General features: G+C 52.5%; 2 protein-coding genes across 3 annotated transcripts; both read left to right on the top strand.

The window, feature by feature from the left end:
* Window positions 1-242: 242 nt before the first annotated feature.
* LOC148182499 (uncharacterized) lies at window positions 243-8,206 on the top strand. Its single transcript, XM_088067790.1, has 3 exons — window positions 243-460; window positions 2,484-2,653; window positions 7,996-8,206. Exons 1-3 carry the CDS (start codon window positions 243-245, stop codon window positions 8,058-8,060), a joined length of 453 nt encoding a protein of 150 aa, XP_087923916.1. The 3' UTR covers window positions 8,061-8,206.
* A 471-nt stretch (window positions 8,207-8,677) lies between these two features.
* LOC102101001 (heterogeneous nuclear ribonucleoprotein M) lies at window positions 8,678-17,998 on the top strand. Of its 2 annotated transcripts, XM_014260332.2 has the most exons (13): window positions 8,678-8,804; window positions 8,887-8,980; window positions 9,701-9,895; window positions 10,212-10,365; window positions 11,233-11,282; window positions 11,599-11,659; window positions 13,589-13,690; window positions 14,268-14,312; window positions 14,697-14,771; window positions 15,161-15,259; window positions 15,985-16,766; window positions 17,081-17,132; window positions 17,606-17,998. In XM_014260332.2, the coding sequence occupies exons 2-13, from the start codon at window positions 8,903-8,905 to the stop codon at window positions 17,767-17,769; spliced, it is 1,857 nt and encodes a 618-aa protein (XP_014115807.2). In that variant the 5' UTR covers window positions 8,678-8,804; window positions 8,887-8,902; the 3' UTR covers window positions 17,770-17,998. The 2 variants fall into 2 exon arrangements, with proteins under 2 accessions (XP_014115807.2, XP_005531683.3); XM_005531626.3 differs by lacking the exon at window positions 13,589-13,690.
* Window positions 17,999-18,060: the final 62 nt, after the last annotated feature.

Consider the following 18,060-nt stretch of genomic DNA (forward strand, 5'->3'; position numbering starts at 1 on the left):
GCGCACAGCCGCTATTCCCGCCAGCGCGGGCAGCCCCAGGTGCCGCTGCCGTCAGCTCCGCCCATTCTCAGATCCTCGCTCCCCGGCGCTACCCGCCCCTCCTGCACGGCGCCGCTACAACGCGCCAGCGCAAAGCCGCCATTACCGCCGGGGCGGGCGGCGGCGCCGCTTCGCCGCGCATGCGCAGCGGCCCACGCGCCGTTTCCCGCCGCCCTGCCAGCCGCGCGTTCCCGCTCGTGCGCATGCGCGGCGCAGCGCCCCCTGGCGGCCCGGCCGGCGGCGCCGTCCCGGCGTGCCCCGCGCTCCCCACACAAAGGACGCGCTGGGAAATGGCGCCGGCCCCGGCCCCACAAACCCCCCCGGCGAAAATGGACCCCCCCCCGGCGCCGGCCGCGGCGGCAGCGGCGGCCCCGCCAGCGCCCAACGGGGCGGCCGGCGCGGGGGGTCCGCCCCCCAAGAGGTAGGGGGGCCGCGAGGGGCCGCGTTGCCGGTGGGGCCGCGGGGCCGCGTGCGGCCTCCCCGCGCCTGGGCCCGGCCGGGGGCGGCGGGACGGAGCGGGCCCGGTGGGGCCCCGGCGAGGTCGTTACCGGTGCGGGGCCGCTCCCTCCGGGCGCGCCTTGGGATCCCGGGCGGGGCCGGCCCGAAGGCGCCTCCGCGGCTCCCGCAGCGCTCCGGGCCCGGTGCCGGCGGGCAGGGAGCCCCGGGATCATCCCCATCCCCTCAGGAAAAACTTCTGCTGAGTTTTGGTGGAGTTTAGGCCTCCCCGGGGGGAGCGGGCTGTGCAGCGTGGAGGTGTTTTCAGTTCATTACTCTTTTTGCTGTCAGTAAGTTGTAATAACTCCGTTGCCCTCAGCAGCCTCCCCATCCCTGCTGCGCGTTTTGCAGCCGAGCGCGTTCCTTTTGGGGCTGATTTATCCGTGAGGGGATTTAGGAGCGCAAACACCTCGAGGGTGAGAGTTTCAGGTGGTGCCGGGGAGGAGTTGCACAATCCCGGTGGCTGCTGTCGGTAAAATGTTATGGAAATTTAAACCAAGATCAGCAGCGCCGCAGTTGCGGCTCTGTAGATGTGGGGATGAACTGCACAAAAAGTCTCAGCTGCTTCTCGCTTTCTCAATGCTGATGCTCGATGAAAATTCCACAGTCGGCAAAGCCGGCTTTGGTACCGAATCCATGAAATAGAAAGAACTTTTTTCCCTCAGGGCGTTTTTGGTCTCCTTGCCGGGGTGATAAGAATCAGGTTGTGCCTGGTGTGCTGTGATTCCTGTTGAGGACGTGAGGTTGGATTTGGGTTTGTGTTTCCCGAGACCAGGAACTCGTTCAGCTTCCAAAGTATCACTTTGGGGGGAAAAAAAGTCCATATTTATTTACTTTTTTCCCATTGAAGAACAGTCAGACTGCGCTTCGGGCAGTAAAATGCTGACAGACACAGTTTCATTGACTGTGCAACTTGAGCTGGGCAGGGCAGAGACATCCCTGATCCCAGGGACAGGGAATCCAAGGCTTGGGAAGGGTGTTTCCAGCAGCCCTGGGAACATGGAATCAGCAGTTTATCTCCATGAGGAGCCAGTTAATTCCTGGAAGTATAAATGAAGATATCTCTCTGCTGTGATCTTGTTTTTCCTGACCCTGTTACATTTGGGATGCCTCCAGGGAATTTGTTGTGTCTCCAGGTGAAGTTGTTTGGAATATCCAGCTCCACGTGGCAGATCTCTCACTTCCACAGGGATAACACCAACGCTGCTGTGGGCACATTCTCAGTGGCCTTGAGGAAATCCACTTTAAGGAGTAACCACTAAAATCTGAGTGCAGCTTTTAACATAACTACTACATTTTGTGTTACTTATCAACCAAACAGAAATGAAGGTGGAAGAAGGATTGTCCTATTTCAAGTCTAATTTTGGAGTTTTAATTACTTGATTAATTAAGAAGTTTTAAAAAAGTTCACTGAGAGAAAGACTAGAAAATTCCCATCCCTGTGTCTGAAGAAGCTTCAGCTGCTGGGTGATAGAAGCAGGGAACACGCTCAACTTTAAACATTCAGAGGCCTTTGCATTCTTAATTTCCTTTTTCCGTGCAGGCTGTTGTCTGTTCAAGGGTTGAAATGCTCCCGAAGGGCTGCAGCTGGGATTTCTGATCTGGAATTTGCAGGGCTGCCAGGTCCTAGGTTGGGAAAAGCTCGGGACAGAGAGGTTGTAGAAACTTCAACTTTTCTATCTGAAATTTTTCCTATTCTGAATTCCTCCTCAGTATGTGTTGGTGCATCTTCTCCAGCAGCACTGAGTGAGCAAGGAGATTAATTGGATTAGTGAAGGGAATTATGTGAGACAGAGGCTGAAGCATTTTGTTGCCTTGTTTTTTTCCTTTCCAATGGGATGGGCTTTGGGGTTCCTTTCCAGCCTCAGTGCCCTGGGGTTCAGTGACTCTGTGTTCTGGAGGTGGAGCTGCTCCGTGCCCTGCAGCTCACAGGGGTTCTCTCCTTGCAGCGAAGGCGAGCGCCCGACCCCGAATGAGAAGAAGAAGGAGAAGGGGATGAAGAGGGGAGGGAACCGCTTCGAGCCCTACGCCAACCCCGCCAAGAGGTACCGAGCCTTCATCACCAACATCCCCTTCGACGTCAAGTGGCAGTCGCTGAAGGACCTGGTGAAAGAGAAAGGTAAAGTGCAGCTCGGGTGGCCCAGGCTGTCCTGCGCTCCAGCCTGGCTCTGGCTGTAGCTCAGCACTTGCACTTGTGGGTGCAGTTGGCCACACGAGTTTGGAAAGGCTCTCCCCGGAGCCCTGCTGGGTGTTGCACAACCTCCGTCCCTGGCAGCCTTCCAGGCGACGGGTCCTGTGGAGGCCTCTGGCGTGCAGCTGACAGAGCCTCATCCCGGGATTAGCAGTGTTTTCCTTAGCCATCCAACCCCAGGCTTTCAGCAGATTTTAGCCTTGAAGTGCAGCAGAACTTTCCAAAGCATTTTAACGTTTTTTGGGCATTCAGGTGGTTCCGTCCTGCTCTGGTGTGTGGATATCCAGCTGTGTCCCCAGATTCGGAGGGGTTTGGGCTGGATTCAAGAGCCATGCTGCCATTGGTTGCAGTTCAATGTATTTAAGGGTGACCTGCAAAATCAGGTTGGTGTTTTGGCACGTGCTGCAGCAGAACCAGGGCTGTGGAAATCGGGTTTGTGGTGTTCCCCCTTCCACAATTCCCTTTAATTCCTGTGTGGATGGGGGTTGCCTTTGCTGAACATCTTCATCTCTTGAGGAAGATGAAGAGATTGAGCTGAGTACTCAGGTGGTGACAAGTCTAAATTAGTGTCATTTCTTCAGGCTGGTGGCCAGATTTCTAGTTTTCAAGTCACTTTGGAAGTGCAGTGGAGTGGCAAGAAAATCCTTGGCTTCTCCGGCCTTAAAATGTCTAAACCGAGTTCAGAGTAACAGCACAACATTTCCTGTGGGGCACTTCTGGATACAGAGCAGCGGCCAGGCTAGTGGGCAGTGGTCATTGTGCTGGAGCTGGGTAAGGACTGACAGTTCAGCTGTTTGAGGTGTGGCCTAAAGAAGGGGAAAACAAAGTTCCAGAGGGTTTCAAATGTTTGTCTTTGGAGGCAAAGGGGGACCGAGTCTGTGGAACGGCCGTTGGGACTGGGAGCACCGGGAGCTTCTCTAACTGGGGGCTGTTTGAGAGCCAGCAGTGGTTTTGTGTCATGGCAACAGCGTCAGCCTCAAAGGCTGCTCAAACAGCCCCTGGTTATGGAGGGAGCCTTCACTGCCCCGTGGCTGCCCCAGGTCCGTTGGTGCTCGGGATCTCGGCTGTGGAGATGTCCAGCTCTCTGTGCTGTGGTGAATCCCGTTCCCAGTGTCTGGCGGTTTCTCTCCAGTTCCCGTGGATGGCAGAGGCCGGGCTCAGGTTGTTTCCTGCCGGGCTGTTCAGCTGCTCATTCCAGCAGATGCTCCTAGGGGAACGTTGGAGCCTCTTCTGGCTGCAGGGCTTGTCCTGCTGAAACTGGGATCTTCCTTCCCGGGGTTTGGCACTGCTGATGAATCCAGCAGTTTGGATTTGCTGTTGTTCTGGACTTCTCCCAGACAGCTGTGCTGGGGCTTGCTCAGTCCTTGTCCTTCGGCAGAGCAGTTCCAAGCCCCAGGAACGTGCCCGTGGAAAACTCCGACCCGTTGGAATTCTTGCTTCGGAAGCGTAAGAACGCCAGGCCAAACGTCCCAGGCTCCGGGAGCAGGCGGAATTCTGTGCCCAAGGGGAAACCCTGGGCCCTGTGTGCGGGCTCTGCAGTGCAGCCGGGGCTGTAGCAGCAGGAGCTCGGGGAGGTGCCGAGCGTGCAGGAGCTGCTGGGGCAGGAGCTGCCGCTGTTCCTGCAGCCTGGGGTGGCCAGGCTGCTCCAGGTGCCACCTCTCTGTCTCCCAACGCCGTGGCTCCCAGTGGATTGGTTGGAGAAACTCAATTACAGGTATGCAGTGGGAATGTTGGTAATGGAATGAAGAGATGTTCTTGCTTGGAACTCCCTCCTTAGGTGTTACCAAAGTGACTGAGCACAGCGCTGACGGGAATTTGGGAAGGGCTTCCAGAGGCAGTAGTTTTCCATGGAAGTAACTGAATTTTGTATTTTGAACCTTCTCCCTGCCCAGTGGCAGCACCGGTGAGCACTGGGGCTGCTCCAGCAGCAGTTACCCCAGTGCTGGTGACAGTGGCTCTGCAGTGTCCAGTTTCAGTGCCCAGGATTTGGTCACGCTGTGCAGTTGTGGGGAGTCAGGGAGGGAGGGATGAGGCAGGGATGTGCTGTTCCACCCTTGGCCTATTCCCCCTGCCATTTGCTGAGGTCTCTGATGAGTTGCTCTGTTTCCCTTGGGCTTTCACCATCTTTCCAAGGAATCTCAGCCCTGTCCTGGCTGCAGGGAGCTTTTCACTCTCTTTGCTGCCTGAGCTCTTCAAGAGCCAAGATCACCACTTTGTCTGGGTGTTCTCTTGCAAAAGGGAAGTTTCCCTTTCCCATCTGTGACAGAACTGCTGACTGCTGTCTCTGCTTTGGGAAAGTTTTCCTTCTCCCTTTTCAGCTGAGGCTTTGTGTGTGTAAAACTTGCTCCTCTTCTCTCCCCAGCCCCCTGTAACTTCTCAGGGATTGCCTGTCCCAGGCTTTGTCTGTCAATGAGGGAGGAGCTGTGGCCAGCCCTGCTTTGCCTCACACTGGGAGTGTGAAGCTTTTTGATCCCCTTGGATCACTCATTCTTCAGGAGATGAGACGTCCAGCCAGTTTGGGGTTTTCCTTCCTGTTGAGTATTTACTCGTGGCCCTGGAGGCCAGGGAATAACTGTGCAAAGCATTTCCCCCGTCCCAGGTCTGTGCTTGCTCACACTTCCCTCTCTGCACTTTTCACACCTCTCAGAGCTCTGTGCTTGTCACAAATCGTTAAAATCAAATTGCCCAACCTAAAATTGACATTGCTGTCTGAGCTTGTTCTGGGGAGTTCCCAGATGTGTCCTGATCCGAGCTTCCTGGACAGACCCTGCTGAATGTTGGAATTCTGCTGGAGCAGCCCAGCTTGACCATTGGCATTTTCTGTACTGATAAACTTTGGGAAGTGAAAAGGGAAAGTTTTAAAGGGGAGGAAAAATAATGACTGTGATAAATAACACTGAAGCTTTCTTCAGTTTGGATATCTGGTTTTTGCAGTAAATTCTGCTCCAGTCTCTTGGTCTGGGAAATTGGCAATTTCTACATTTTAAGTGTGAGGTTTAAATAAATGCATAAATCAGTCTCCTCTGCGTTAAATCTTAAAGACACCACGGGGAACATGTTCCTTAATTAAACCTGCAGTGACTTGGAGCCGGTGTTTTCTGGAAGTTTCCTCCCTCGGGAGGCTCCTGAAGTCACAGTTTTAGTGCTTGGATGAAATCTCTCCACTTGTGGGATGTTCCCTGGCAGAATCCAGCTGTGCTCTGGCAGCAGGGAATCCTGCCAGGGTCACTGGGCATTTATCCTGGTCTAGCACATGGATATCTGCTCCTGGTTCTTGCTGTGGCTTCCTGTGGTTTGGGATCTAGAAAAGAAACCCCAAAACTCCAAATAAAATGTGACCCAGCCTAACTTGTTAAAGCAGGTTTCCTTTGCTGGCCACAGACAGTGTTCTCCTGGCAGAGGGGCAGGGCTGGCTCCTCTCACACATTTTAAGGTGAAATGAATGCATTTTTGTGGCAGTGGTTCTGGGCTCTGTCTTGGCTCAGAGCTGCTGCTCTGAGTGTGTCGTTCCCCCTCCAGCTGTTCTGACTCTGGGCTCTTCAGGAAGTTCAGGTGTCCTTTAAAGGAAAGCAGCTACTTCAGGCTGGATATTTGGGTTTTCATGTGAGGCTCCAACGGGAAGCTCTGAGCAAAATTGGCACAGGCTCAACTTTCCAAGAGATTCCTGGAGATCTCGTGGTTCCGAGTCAGGGATTGGTTACAAGATGTTCAATCGTACTGGGTGTCCTCAAGCTTGGCAGACTCCTGTGGGAGCTGTTGGTGTGGATCTGCAGGAGGAGCTGTAGGTGACGGGGCTGGGAGTGCAGGGAGTGCCAGAGCTGGAAGCTGGGAGAGGTTTTGGAGTGGAGCTCAGCTGGGAAGGATGGGTGAATCCGTTTGCATCCCTGCCCCAGGTGAGGTTGGACTCTGGCTGCTGCTGTTGAGCTGGATGGCGTCAGAACCTCGTGGGAATGCTGAACCCCCAGAACTCCTTGGGAACAATCCCACGTGTGCTGCGTGAGCTCGGAGGGATTAGAGACTGGAATTCCTTGTTAGGCTTGATACCAACATGGATCCAGCTGGTGGAGCTGTGGATGACACTGGACACTCCAGTGGAGTCCCTTTCAGAGGGACTTGCCAGCCTTTTCCAGCCTCAAACCTCGTCCTCCCAAAAGCAGGAGCGGATCTGAGCTGTTCGTCCTGCTCTCTGCCTGGAATGCTCTTCCTGCTAAATTGTTGCTTAAAATAAGAAGCAGAGATTAAAAACCAGTAGTTTCATTAAGCATTCCTTTTTTTTTTTTTTTTTCCAGCTTCACGAGAGACCTTCCAGGCTGTCAGTTTTCCACAGAAAACACAGTTTTCCAGTGTCCTGTAAATCGCTGGGCCTGGGGGAGGTCAGCCTGAACACCTCCCTCTGTCCCTGGCAGAGTCTCGTGAAACCCCAGTTCCCTGCTCCAAACTAAATTCATACTCAACTGGCTCGTGGTTTCCCACAAACAAAACATTCCACCATTCAGATAATGCAACTTGGGGTCTTCCTGGTTTAAATTTAAACCCCAGGACTTTTAAAACCAGAAAGGAAAAAGGAAAAAAAAAAAAAAAAAGTGTTTATTCCATTCTTCTGTATGCCAGTCCCTTCAAAGGCAGCAGCCATTTGGGTAGTTGCATTCTGGAGGTCCCTGCCAGGGTTATTTGGTCCTAGGGAGGCAATCCCAATCCTGTGAGGAAAGGGCCAGGTGGAGTTTTCCATGGATTTTTGCTGTTGACAGTTTTGTCTGGAGAGCAAATACGGCAGATTTTAATGCTAAAATGAAATTTATTGTGGCTTAAGAAAAACCTGTTGAAATAAATAGCAGGCAAGCAGTGATCTCTTGATCTGTTGGTTCAGTGTGACTCCTTTTTTTGTCTTTAAATCCTGAGAAAAAACAGATCACTTGAAATTCTGGATTATGGAGCCAGCACGGCATCCTGTGGAAAGCGAAGGAAGCTTGTTCCTGCAGCCTTTCCCATGGGTTTGGATTGCCTCAGCTAACGAGTGGGCACTAAAGATCCAGGGAACTGCAGAAATCTCTGGCTTGTGAGGTGGAGGAAAACCAAGAACATATTGAAGTGCTTGAAGCCTTTACTGCATACCTGTAATTGTCCAGTTTTGTGGTCTAGAGAACATGGAGTGTTTCTGGGCTTTCTTATAAGGCAGAGGCTCCATACACGGTTGTTGATTGTTCTAAATTCCCATTGTTTTCTTGGCTTTTCTCCCTTGGTATCTGTGTCGTCTGGAATCTGATTTGTAGTTGGTGAGGTAACATACGTGGAGCTCTTAATGGACGCTGAAGGAAAGTCAAGGGTAAGTGTTTGAGAGTTTCTTTGTGGATTTTCTACCTGAAATGTTTCTGTGTGCTGGACAGGAGGCCAGGGAGGCTCAGAGTGTGGATGTGCAGTGGCTCTAGGTCAGGAGTGCTGTGGGATGGGAGGAGGTGGGGTGGGCTCTGCAGTCAGGAGCTGTTCCCCGCGTGCCGTTGGCGTTGGCCGTGTGACCCCGGAGCCCAGCAGGCAGGACAGGGCTCTGGAATATTCCTGTGCTTTGGAAAAGTCACTCGAGTGGTTGGCTGAGTTTGGAAGGGCCAGGGTGCAACAGCAGGTGCTGCAAACTCCATTTCCCGGGCCAGTAGAGCGAGGTAAATTCCTAAATGTAAATGTTCAGTGCCTTCATGGGCCTCGAGTCCAGGATCAGACAATAGGAGCACTCCTAAGTGTCCTGAAGGATATGGATTTAGGGTGAGAGTGTGGAGGGTTTTGCTGTATGCCAGGGAAGAGCAGGTGACAGGAAGCGTGTGGTATTTCTTGGAGTCGGGATTTAGTGTTTGTTACCAGCTCAGAGACCCCAGGTTAATCCTGCTAAGGCATAAGAAATTATGGAATTCCAGTATTGGAGGCTTGCCTGTGTAAGGTTACATTTATTTTCGCTGGTAGGGCTTAACTGATGTGATTTGGCTTTAATAAGAAAATATTTGTGTGTGATTTGGGCTTTCACTGACTTTATTTCTTCTCTTTTCCCTCCTCGCTGTGACTGTCGTGGGAAATCACCTCGCCAGGGATGCGCGTAAGTTCTCTCTGAATTGATCCCAGAAATCCAGGGGAGCTTCTGACAGCAGAACATGCTGAGCTGTGCTGTGTCCCCACAGGGTGGTTGAGTTCAAGATGGAAGAGAGCATGAAGAAGGCTGCTGAGGTTCTGAACAAGCACAGTCTCGGTGGGAGACCCTTGAAAGTGAAAGAAGTAAGGGGGGATCTGTTCTGGCAGGGGTGGTGGGGTGGGGAGGGGGGGTTCTTGTTAAAGGTTTAGGGCTGACTCAGAGGATAATGGACAGAAAGCAGCACTTCAATAGGATAAAAACACCAGCCAACCTTTTCCTGATAATTTTAACCACTGCTGAACTTGTGGTTATCAAGACTAAACTTGATGTGAGGACAAAGCAGGAGTTTGGCTTTAATTGCAGTTCCTTTGGTAGTGATTTGACACAGAAACCTCCACGAGTGTTTGTTCTTGACAAACTTCCCTTTGAATTCCACATCAGAATGAATGGATGCCACCAACAATTCCATGGAGTCGGCTCTTTCCTGGAATACCTCAAAGATGTATTTCCGTCTTTTAATGGCTTGGCTATTGACAGCCAGTCCTGGGAGTTCATTCCAAACCCTCTCCAGCGGCACTGGGGGTTTATCAGGGTTTGGAACAGGTCTAACAGAGGTTTGCTGTTGGTATTAATGATGGATAAACACATTGGGAACCAGGGAAATGCCTGGGCAGGAATAACTTGGATAATAAAGGGTACCAGTAATAAAGGTATTGTTTAAATGATAAAGGGTGCTGGGTGTTGGCTGAAATAAAATAAACTGACTGCCAGTGAAAGGGAAGCAGCTGGCTGGGAATGCTGAGGGCGCAGATATCCTGGGATAAAGACCCTGTGCCTCTGTGTGTGTGTGTGTGTGTCCCCAGGACCCCGACGGGGATCACGCCAGGAGGGCCATGCAGAAGGTGATGGCAGCAGGAGGGATGGGCATCGGGCCCGGCCCCGGCGGCCCCGGCATGATCAACATCCCCCCCAGCATCCTGAACAACCCCAACATCCCCAACGAGATCATCCACGCCCTGCAGGCCGGCCGCCTCGGCAGCACCGTCTTCGTGGCCAACGTGAGTGCCACAGCCCTGCTGCACGGCCAGCAGCATCAGCCTCTCAGCTGGGGCAAATCTCAGGGAGGAAAAGCCTTGGGAATTCCAGGCAAAGTTCCTCTGTGTCCTCTTGGTTCTCTGTGCAGAGGAGGTTCTCAGTTGAGTTGTGCCACAGGGTCTGTTATTGGGATTTTGGATCAAACCTCTGTATTTGCATTAAATTTTATCTCGGCTCTGCGGCAGCTTTTGTGCCAATGCCAGGGAAGGACACGAGCCCACTAAAGCTGTTTCCTCATGGAAACCTCTCTTGCATTTCCAACCATGCCCTGTTTTCCAGCTGGACTACAAGGTGGGCTGGAAGAAGCTGAAGGAGGTGTTCAGCATGGCTGGGGTGGTGGTCCGGGCCGACATCCTGGAGGACAAGGACGGCAAGAGCCGGGGCATCGGCACCGTCACCTTCGAGCAGGCCATCGAGGCCGTGCAGGCCATCTGTATCCTGGCAGCAAACTGGGAATGGGGCACAGTGGGAATTGTATCCCAAGGGAATTGTGCTCCAGGGCAGGGAAGGTCAAGTTGTAGTGGATGGAAAATGGAAGGAAAAGCGAAACAGAGACAAAATTCCATCCTGAAGGAGTTGTTGCGCTTTGCTCAGGATCTTTGGCAAAGGAAATTCCCTTTCCTGAGTGGATGAATGTACTTCTGGCCCAGATGAGTTTCTGTCTCTGGGTTGTAATTAGTATTAAAACACAATTCTCTGAGATTTGTCTGGAAAGGAAAATGTCCCTGTGCCAAGGCACACGGAGCTGGTGTTTTCCTGTTCCTGTGTCCTTCCACTGGCCAAGCAAGGATTTGCTACCTAGAAAACAAACAGCAATAAAATTCCAGGTATTTCTCTCTCAGCTCCTGGTTATGGTGTGGAAAGGAGGAAAATATTCCCCCTTCCATTTCCCAAAGTTTCTGTTTGAGTGTTAATTCCCTTCTGCACTGCACCCACAGAGGATTTGCTGGAATGGCACACTTCAAAAAGTGGTTGTTGCTGTGGAACTTTCCCTGATTTCTATGGATGAAGTGACTGAGGAAACATTTAAACACTGGGGCTGACTTAGAGTTACGCTTTCTATCTCGTTGTGAACTTAATCTTACCCAGAAATGTGTTTTTATAATTTTTTTTTTAATTTCAAAAAGCCTTTTTTTGAATGTTCAGTATATTTGGATTTCAAGGGTTTTTAGTCCTGGAGAAGGCAGAAGGATTTGGGATGATCTGTGGTTGATAATTGAGGAGATGGGATTTTCTGAGGGGTTTTTGTGCTCCTGTCAGAGCCCTCAGTGCTTGAACAACGATCCTTAACCACCCCCAGCGATGTTCAATGGGCAACTGCTCTTTGACAGACCCATGCACGTCAAAATGGTGAGGACACCCCCATTCCCCATTCCCCATTCCCCATTCCCACTGCTTCCTGACCTGGGAATGCACTCCTGACTTGGGGATTTGTGGTTTCGAGGGTGGATCAAAATCCAGAGGGGGAAATGTGTGATTTGTCTGTTGTCTCCTGAATTGATGCAATCAGGGAAGGTTAATTCAGATTATTCTGCTAAAAGACAAATCAAAACTACAGTCAAGTCTGCTTTAACTTGAAATTTCTGTATTTCAATTCAAAATTTTAAGCATCAGGGAATAATTTCTTGCTTTCCTTGCCAGCTTTAACGTGTTGAATTCCTTTTAGGACGAACGAGCCTTTCCCAAAGGAGATTTCTTCCCTCCAGAGCGACCCCAACAACTCCCTCGTAAGTGTCCCCTGCATGATTCAACATCTTCTGCTTTTTTCTTTGGCTGTTCAGCACCTGGGAACCAGTCCCAGCCCCAGTAAAAAACTCTGGTTCAATCTGGAAACCTGGGATCCAAATTCCTGAATAATTTCAGAAGGGAGAATAGTGAAGAAGAGCTGCTCGGTGATTTTTTGGATACTTCTTTCAGCTCATGGCCAGAAGCTTGTCTTAAAACATTCACCTTCTCAAGGCTTCCAGAGCTCTCCATTGCAGTTCCAAGATCCCAGTGCCTTCCATTAATAGTGGGATTTAATGGAAACATTGGATCAGTCAGCACCTCCTTCTGTGGGACGGTGCTCTGGGAATGGAATCTTTTCCCTTAAATTGGAAGGGCTGAATTCAGGACCTGGGAGTCTTCCAGGCCTTCGAATTTCCCAAGGAGATGTTATCAGTGTATTAAATATGGAAAGAAGAGGGAAGCAGGCTCTTCTTGGAGGTGCAGGATGCAGAAAGCACCGACCAAAACCCAGGAGATGGAAATTCGGAATAATTGGCTGCCCCAAGCTGCTCCTTCCAACTTGGAATTTGAATGAACCAAAAGATCGAGTCTAAACCAGCAGTGGAAATCCACAGACTGCACGTGGATGTAAGGAAACATTCCTGGCAGGGTTGCTCAGAGCTCCTGTGGGGTCTCCATCCCTGGGAATACCCCAAAGCTGTGGATTTGATCCAGGCTGAACTGAGGCCCTCCAAAGGCCCCTCCCACGCTGGGATGAGATGCTGGGAATACTGAAGAGAAGAGTTGGGACTGGAAGAGCTGGAGGCTGAGTTTGTTCCAGTGCAGCTAAATTGGGGCTGCTGGAGGAATTTGGACTGTCCTGAGCAGCCGGGGTCCCTGCCCAGGGCACAGGCTGGGAGAGGATGAGCTCCCTTCCAACCCAAAGCAGTCTGGGGTTCTGGGATTCTCGGAATTCAGACAGATGCTCTTTTCTTCCTGGGAACCAGACCTGTTGTGTGCTGCTAAATTGCCCATTATTAATGATCATTAATTAGTCCCTCCCTAGTTCAGCTTTCAGCAGCAGGATCACTGTAAGGATGTTCCTCTCTTCAGGACAAAGCCATTGGGTTCCAGTTCCATTACCTTGGTGTAAAACTCCCTAAATCCCTCTGGAAGCCTGGATTTTGGCCTTTACTGGGGCGGGGAAGGGGGACCTTGTGCTGTTTTAAAACAAGATTCAACACTCCTGTGTTCAGTGCTGAGCTGGAAACGAGGGAATCCTGCAGGCAGAGGATGCCACGAGCTGGTTTTTGTGCCAAGCAGAGAACTTTTCTTCCTGCTTCAGGAAAAAAAAAAAAAGGGCTTTTTCTTCTTTCTCTGGGCTGGGGAATCGTTGAGGAAGGTTGAGCTCCTTGCCTGGGAACGCCGCGTTGTGTTTGCTCGGAGAGAGGCTGGCTGTGTGCTCGCAATTCCATCGGTGGCTGTCATTGACCGTAGGCTGCTCCTGGCGCCTCAGTTCTCCCCTGCACGGGGCCAGCCCTGGCAGAGGGGGAAATGAGCCATTGGCAAGCCAGGCTGAGAACTGTGCACAGGTTTAGGGGAATCTTCTCCCAAATTGCCCACTCCGCCCTCCTCAGCCGAGGACTTTGCCCAAAGCAAGCAGTGTTCTAGCCGGTTCTTTTTCAGGAGTCAGCTCCAAACCGAGTTTTCTCAGCAGTAAGATGGAAATTTAAACACGAAACCAAATAATTGGAGATAGTTTTTAGCCTATTTCAAGACACATCTACTCTTGATTTGCTCCACACTTCCCTGCTTTCAGTACACACCCCACAGGGGGGACACAGCAAGCTTTTTTTGGAGAATGAAAGTCAATTACTTAAGAAATAAAACTTGCTGTTTTGTCAAACTATGGAAAGAAGGCTTTTTTGATATCTGAATATTTTCTTCAGATGGTCTTGGTGGTATTGGCATGGGATTAGGACCTGGAGGTCAACCTATTGATGCAAATCATTTAAACAAAGGCATGGGAATGGGCAACATGGGACCTGGAGGTAAGAAGATTACTCCTATGCTTTTGTTTCATGAGAGCTTTAAGCTGTGTAGAAGGTAGATAGCTTTGTTTGCCTCCCCAAAAAAGTTGGTAGTTTCTTAGGAATGTTAAAGCCAAATGAGTTTTTTTGTTCAGCTTGATAATGGAAACTTGAATTTAACCAACTGCTCCATTTTTTTATTTTTTTTTCACTGTGGTCAAGACACAGCTCTCATTTTCTGACTCTTGAGCATGAGCAGCAGACACTGCAAAGATCCATGAAACTCCAAACCATCTCTCACTTTTAACACTTTTAGTGGGCTTGCAAATCTTTGGTGAGGATCTGTTGAAATAGCACAAGTTTCAAAGAGCCACCTAAAAAAGTAGCACACACTCAGCTTTCCATGTCAAAACGCCAGTGGGTTTTTCCCCTTTGCTGCTTGATTTTCTGAGCAGGAATGTTGGAATCTCCTCAGAGTTATCCCATGTAAGCTCTTCAACCCAAGCCATGGATGTGTTGTGTGGTTTGAGTTCTGCAGCCTCTGGCTGGAATTTCTTGGGTGACACCTGCTATATAAAGCTTTCTCTTTTATTTTGAGGAATGGGAATGGAAGGCATGGGCTTTGGAATGAATAAAATGGGAGGTAAGCTGTGGTTCTTGATCTTCGTGCAAGTCCCGCGGGCTGAGCCGTGTGCGTGTGGCAGGAATTGGTGTGCTGGGAGATCACACCCACTTTTTGGGTACTGAAACTGCTGCAGGTGTGTGGGGAGGGTGGGTACATCCCACAAAACCTGACCTGTGCTTCCTTAGCTCAGGAGATGTGGAAGTGCCATCCCTGGGGGGTTGGAACCGCGCCCTCAATCCCCCAACCCAAACCGCTCTGTGATTTTTACAATGCCCAAATCCTGACCCCGCTGGCAGGGAGTTGTCTGGTGCCTGTGGGAATGTCGTGTGGCAGCAGCTGCTGGCTGTGCAGTGTGCAGCTGGAATGCAGTGCTCAGGAATCCCTGGAAAATCTGTTTTTTAGGAATGGAAGGTCCCTTTGGTGGCATGGAAAACATCGGCCGCTTCCCAGCCGGGATGAACATGGGCAGGATGAGTGGTAGGCACTGGGTTTTTGTGTGTTCTGCTGCCTTCCCTGGGAGGGATCCCTCTTTCCAGAGCCTCTTCTCAGTTTTATGGGAATAACTTGGGGATTTTCCAGCTGATGTTGTGGCCTCTGAGCTGCACAAACACAGAGATTCGTTGGTGGTACCTTGAATTTGGTTTATTCAGAAGGATTCTGGTCCAGTCCCCAGAGCCTCCCATGTGTTTTGGGGTAAATCCTGCTTTTCCCTGGGGCTTTGGGCTCCTGAAACCACGACAGAAGGATCAGGACAAAACCACAAAAACCTTCCTGTGCTGTGGATCTTCAAAACCATTCCTGTGGTAAAATGTTCCCTCAGGGGTCACAAAACCCCCCTGCAAACTTCTCCACCTTCTTCTTTGCAGAGATGGATCGGGCCATGGGAGGGGGATTTGAGAGGGAGTTTGGAAGAAATGAGATGGGAATGTCCCGGAGTTTTGGAGAGACCTTGGAGAGGGGAATAGGTGAGTGCAGTAAAGGAAATCCATTTCTTGTCTGCTTTTCATCCCTGAACTGCTCACAAAAATTATGGGGGTGATACAGATAAAAAACCCCCAGTTTTTATATTTGCTGTAGGAATTTGCTGTCTGGCTTTTAAATGCTGCTGGGAAGTTGTTAATTTTTGTCAATGAAAACAAAATCCTGCTTCACCCGCTGCCTGTGTCCCATTTAACTTCCAAACACATTCCCTGGGAACACTGGACAATCTCAGTAATGAAACTGCAGAATTTCGGGAGCAAAGCTGAACCCGAACATCTCTGAGCAGACAGAGCTCCCCCATCATTTTCCAGACTTAATTTGGTCAAATCACAACATTTCAGAATCGTGGGGACCATTCCCTGTGTCCTGTCCCTGCAGCCCTTGTCCCCAGTCCCTCTCCAGCTCTCCTGGAGCCCCCTCAGGCCCTGAAGGGGCTCTGAGCTCTCCCTGGAGCTTCTCCAGGTGAGCCCCCCCAGCTCTCCCAGCCTGGCTCCAGAGGGGCTCCAGCCCTGGAGCAGCTCCAGAGCCTCCTCTGGACTGGCTCCAGCAGCTCCAGCTCCTTATCTTGGGGTCCCAGGGCTGGGGCAGGGGGGTCTGACCTGAGCACCTGGGTTTGGGAGGGAGCTCTGAGCGTTGGGATTCACCCCAGCAGAGCGAGCAGCCGCTCGGGTTCCTGCCAGGCGCCGATGCCGTGTGTGTTGTGTTGCAGGTGGTGGCAACGCCAGCATTCCCGGGATCGAGAGGATGGCCCCTGGCATCGATCGGATGGGCGCGGGGATCGAGCGGATCCCGGCCGGGATGGGGCACGGGATGGAGCGGGTGGGCTCGGAGATGGACAGGATGGGGCTGGTGCTGGACCGCATGGGCTCGGGCGTGGAGCGGATGGGCTCGGGCATGGAGCGCATGGCCCCGCTGGGCATCGACCACCTGGCCCCCAACCTGGAGCGCATGGGGCCGGGCATGGAGCGCATGGGCTCCGGCATGGAGCGCATGGGCTCCGGCATCGGCTTCGGCATCGAGCGCATGGGAGCCGCCATGGAGCGCGTGGGCGGCGCCATGGACAGGATGGGCTCCGGCGTGGAGCGCATGGGCGCGGGCATGGATAGGATGGGCATCGGCCTGGAGCGCATGGTGCCCGCCGGCATGGGCGCGGGCATGGGGCAGGTGATAGAGAGGATGCCCGCGGGGCTGGAGCGCATCGGGGGCCCGCCCATGGACAGGATCGGGATAGAGAGGATGGGAGCCGCGCCCATGGACAGGATGGGCCTGGAGCGCATCGGGGCCGCCAACATGGAGAGGATGGGGCCGCCCATGGGGCAGGGCATGGGGGCAGGCATCGAGCGCATGGGGCTGCCCATGGGCAGCAACTTCGAGCGGCCCATGGACATGGAGCGGGGCAACTTTGCAGGGAATTTTGCAGGGTCCCTGGGAGGAGCCGGAGGCCCTGCGGCCGGCGTGGCCCGGAAAGCCTGCCAGATATTTGTGAGGAATGTGAGTACCCCTTCTTCCTTTCGGTGCTCCCCCGTTCCCCCTCCTGCCCTTTCCCACCCGTGGCATTCATTGTCACTGGTGTGTTGATCTCATCCATGCTCGGTTTCCAATCACAGTGTCCAGTACTGGACGCTGCCAGATTTTGGGGGCAGTTGGAGCCATTTCCATCCCAGGACAAGAGCTCCTGGCTCACTGTGGTCCCACAGTTTTATGGCAGTGGCTGTCCTGGGCTGGGTTCCATGTGTGGGGAGCTGGGGGTGCCTGCAGGTCGTTCAGTGGAGCCTCGGTGATGGTTTATTCCTCTCTTCCCACAGCTGCCTTTTGATTTTACATGGAAAATGCTGAAAGATAAATTCAATGAATGTGGTGAGTTGTTTTCCTCACTCTGAGGAATGAATATGAATAATGGCCAGATAATGCAGAGGGTGGGGCCAGGTGGGATACTGGGGAGGGATTCCTGGCTGGGATGGAATTCCCGGAGCGGCTGTGGCTGCCCCTGGATCCCTGGCAGTGCCAGGATGGGGTTGGGAGCACCTGGGACAGCGGGAGGTGGATGATCCCTCCTAGCCCAGACCATTCCGTGATTCCACGGCAGCCAAACCCAGCCTGGGCTGTGAGCTGGAGCCTGGGCTCCCGTTCCAGACAGAGCTCGTGCTCTGCTCCTTCCACATCCCGAGCTGGGATAAATCCACCGGGCGGGGAACCGGGAGCGCCGCGGGCTCACCACGCCGGGGTTAACCGTGCCGGGGCTCACCGTGCCGGGGTTAACCGTGCCGGGGCTCACCGTGCCGGGGCTCACCGTGCCGGGGCTCACCGTGCCGTGCCCGCTGTGCCCGCAGGCCACGTGCTCTACGCCGACATCAAGATGGAGAACGGCAAGTCCAAGGGCTGCGGGGTGGTTCGGTTCGAGTCGCCGGAGGTGGCGGAGCGCGCGTGCCGCATGATGAACGGGCTGCAGCTGCGCGGCCGCGAGATCGACGTGCGGATCGACCGCAACGCCTAAAGCCGCCCGCCCTGCCGCCCCTGCCGCTGGATGTAAAGCTCTTCAGCCCCACCCGGTTGCTTTCTGGAGTAATTTTAAGTCCTTTTTTTAACTGAGGGAGCCCCGTTTTACTGGTTTTTTGCATTGGAACTGCCATGTGCACAATCTTTTTTTGTAGTTGTGGCATCTCGTTGACCTGACAGATGTAAACAGTCTGACTTTGATAATAAACGCAAGTTCAAGACTTCAATCGCAGCATCCTTTACTCTGCTTGAAATCCCTGCCAGCTTCGCTCAGCAAACTCCAGTTTGT

The sequence above is a fragment of the Pseudopodoces humilis genome, chromosome 28 (genome assembly GCF_049639895.1).
Source record: "Pseudopodoces humilis isolate 2021_Gansu_Grassland_sample_001 chromosome 28, ASM4963989v1, whole genome shotgun sequence".
In the NCBI taxonomy this organism is placed as follows: domain Eukaryota; kingdom Metazoa; phylum Chordata; class Aves; order Passeriformes; family Paridae; genus Pseudopodoces; species Pseudopodoces humilis.

Bases quoted from the DNA above. Each gene is read 5' to 3' on its own strand.
- LOC148182499 (XM_088067790.1), top strand. From the start codon at position 243: ATGCGCGGCGCAGCGCCCCCTGGCGGCCCGGCCGGCGGCGCCGTCCCG. The intron at 461-2,483 runs GTAGGGGGGCCG...CTCTCCTTGCAG, and splicing joins GGGGGTCCGCCCCCCAAGAG to CGAAGGCGAGCGCCCGACCC. The intron at 2,654-7,995 runs GTAAAGTGCAGC...TCTGATTTGTAG, and splicing joins GGACCTGGTGAAAGAGAAAG to TTGGTGAGGTAACATACGTG.
- LOC102101001 (XM_014260332.2), top strand. From the start codon at position 8,903: ATGGAAGAGAGCATGAAGAAGGCTGCTGAGGTTCTGAACAAGCACAGT. The intron at 11,660-13,588 runs GTAAGTGTCCCC...TATTTTCTTCAG, and splicing joins GCGACCCCAACAACTCCCTC to ATGGTCTTGGTGGTATTGGC. The intron at 14,313-14,696 runs GTAAGCTGTGGT...TCTGTTTTTTAG, and splicing joins TGGAATGAATAAAATGGGAG to GAATGGAAGGTCCCTTTGGT.